The sequence below is a fragment of the Helobdella robusta genome (genome assembly GCF_000326865.2).
Source record: "Helobdella robusta unplaced genomic scaffold HELROscaffold_36, whole genome shotgun sequence".
Lineage (NCBI taxonomy): Eukaryota > Metazoa > Annelida > Clitellata > Rhynchobdellida > Glossiphoniidae > Helobdella > Helobdella robusta.
Genome location: NW_008704742.1, coordinates 923122 through 925909, shown reverse-complemented (window position 1 = coordinate 925909; position 2788 = coordinate 923122). Strand labels below are relative to the sequence as shown.

Here is a 2788-nt window from a genome sequence, read left to right as displayed (position 1 = left end):
TGCCGCCAAAATAGTTTGTTATCAATAAGTAAGACTATTTTTATCTATATCATAAATAAGTGAACTCAAATTTCTGTTTCAATGGAGACATTATTTTAAGTTTAACTTTACCGTAACTTTTGTCTGGGAAATTGAATTTTGGTTTCCGATTTTTTAAGAATATATTTAAAATTTTCAAGGTGCATTGAACTTGAACAATACAAATCAGCAACACATCAGTCCGCTCAACAACATGGTTACTCTTCAAAGTTCTCTTCCTTCAATTGGAAATAATACAAATAACAGTCAAGCATCTGACTTGAATAGAGTTTCTAATGTAGGCGGTAGTGGTTTGGGATCGGATTCACCTGGGGGTTTATCATCATATCAACAACAGTATGCAGGTTTATCTGGGCTCCTCAATCCAGGTTATTCCATTATTTTTTGTTATCAATGTTTTTATTTAAAGATCATTGCATTGTGTTAGGCAGATTAGAGGATTGGTAAAAGTTGCGAAATAAAGTATTTGTTCTTTTTTGTCATTTTTTTGCTAGATATAGCACTTGTTATTTGACACTACAGAGGATTAATTTTCTAAAATTTTTAGATTAAATGGGTTTAAGATGTGATTATGTTGCAAATATGCGGAATTTGTTTAATGAGTTAGACAGTGAATGTGTGTAAATATGTAAAATTTATGATTGAGTTAAAGATTTGTGGAGTATTGGGATTGAGTTGTAGATATACGGAATTTCATGAATGATTTAGGAACACAAATTTGTATTCATATGTTGGATGTCTTTAACGCGTGTATCGTGAATGTGTTGCAGATATACGAAATTTCCTTAATGAGTTAAACACATGAATGTGAATGAATATTTGGAATTTTTAAAAAATCGTTATTTTTTCAGCTAGCTTCTCAAATGCTTTAACAGCTCAACTGCAGCATAACACGAATTTGGCCGGTCAATATCAAAATAATGCTGGACAGACAATAAACCCAAATTCACCTGCAGGAAAACAAACTGAAGGTTTTCAATGCATTTTTAAAATTTATACATTCAATATTGAAGTTTGTTATTTTTTTGAAGAAATAGTATGTAACGTTTATCATCTTGATGCGTTCCACAAACCGTTTGTTCAAACAATGAACTACCGAAGGGTACATTCTAAGTCATTCCAGTGATCTCAGCTCAGTTTAGCCCTTTTTAAAATTTGTTTACACCTTTCATCCGATCCAAATCCAACATCTTTCCAAGCCACTCGAAGTGTATCCTAATGTATCATCTCTTTCTTTCATTCGGTTTTAAAGTTTTTTGACTAACTATATTTTTCTTATCTCAACAGTTATCCACTAGTATGCAAAACAATTTCATTACATTTTTCTATATTTTGTAATTTAGGTATGTAATTGTTAACTTTAAGTTTTTCTATGCCATGATTATGTGAGCTCAAAACATGATTGGCTTATTTATTTTAAACAAGCTGAAAGGAAGACATAATGTAAATTCTGTGGTTCCAGATGTCCCATATCTTGCATAAATCAAGACGGTTGTCTGTAATGGGAGTTCTTTGAACTTGCTGAAAACAAGATATTAATTATTATTATTATACGTATTAGGTGTTAATACATTTTATATAATTTTGAAGGTCCGGATGGCTCCAATTTGTTTATCTATCATTTGCCTCAAGAGTTTGGAGACCAAGAGCTCATGCAAATGTTTGTAGGATTTGGTAATGTCATTTCATCAAAAGTTTACATTGACAAACAAACCAATCTCAGCAAATGTTTCGGTGAGAAATATTTAATTATATTTCTCAACTTTTTTAATAGAGCAATAAAGTTATATTGATATTTTCAACTTAAATATACTTCTTAAACAAGTTATCGATTATAATTTTTTTATTTTCTTATAACTATATAATATTTTTTCTGGTGAAAATAGTTTTGGGTCAACATGTGAAAGAAGCGCCGTGTCCTGTCTTTGTTTTAGCATTCTAACCTAGCTAAACGCCTTCTGTTTGTAATTCTAAGGAATGTACGACTTAAGGACGTGATGCAATTATTTCCTGTTATAAAATTATCTACTGTTACTCTAAGGATAGGTGTCCTGGTTATGACATTAAACTGACCCTCACTGCCTTGTGAGTGATGTTGGATCATCAAAGGCTAGGCCCACCGCTTATAACTGTGGTTGCGTAAGGAAGGGCGTCCTGTGTAAAAACTAGCCAAATAATAAATGCTTATGATGATGACGGAGAAAACAATGGCCCTCAGTATCCGGCAGAAGAGGGTGCGAAGAATCTCCGGAGACCCAGTCGATGGGGTTGTGGTGCAAGGCCCTGTGGATGGTCTGGCTACTGGCACCCCACTCTATAGTGTGGCGGTGCAAGGCACTATAGATGGAGGGACTACTTGTAGACCAAGGGGTTGGAGGTTTGGTACCTGGAATGTAGGCACGTTGACAGGAAGAAGTTTGGAAGTGGTGGAGGAGCTGCAGAGGAGAATGGTTGACGTGGCTGCATTACAGGAGGTCAGATGGAAGGGTGAGGGTACAAGGTTTGTGGGGGCTAAAGGTGGAAGATATAAGTTGTGGTGGAAGGGGGATGATGGTACGGGAGGAGTTGGTGTGATGGTAAGAGAAGAGTTGTTGGAGCAGGTGTTGGAAGTGAGGCGGAGAAGCAATGGGGTAATTGTGGTGGTGATGGTGTTTGGAAAAGTAATAGTGAGGGTGATATCAGGATATGCTCCGCAACAAAGTAGGAAGGAAGAGGAGAAGGATAGGTTTTATGATGATGTTTCTGACGA

General features: G+C 35.5%; 1 protein-coding gene across 1 annotated transcript in view; it reads left to right on the top strand.

Annotated features, from left to right (window-relative positions):
* Positions 1–1625: 1625 nt before the first annotated feature.
* The window catches only part of HELRODRAFT_136083 (hypothetical protein), a gene marked incomplete at both ends in the record, with an annotated part of 6840 nt that continues 5677 nt past the window's right edge, over positions 1626–2788 (top strand). The window contains one exon of the mRNA XM_009023424.1: positions 1626–1773. Coding sequence (XP_009021672.1) covers positions 1626–1773 — 148 coding nt within the window. The remainder of the gene's footprint in view (positions 1774–2788) is intronic.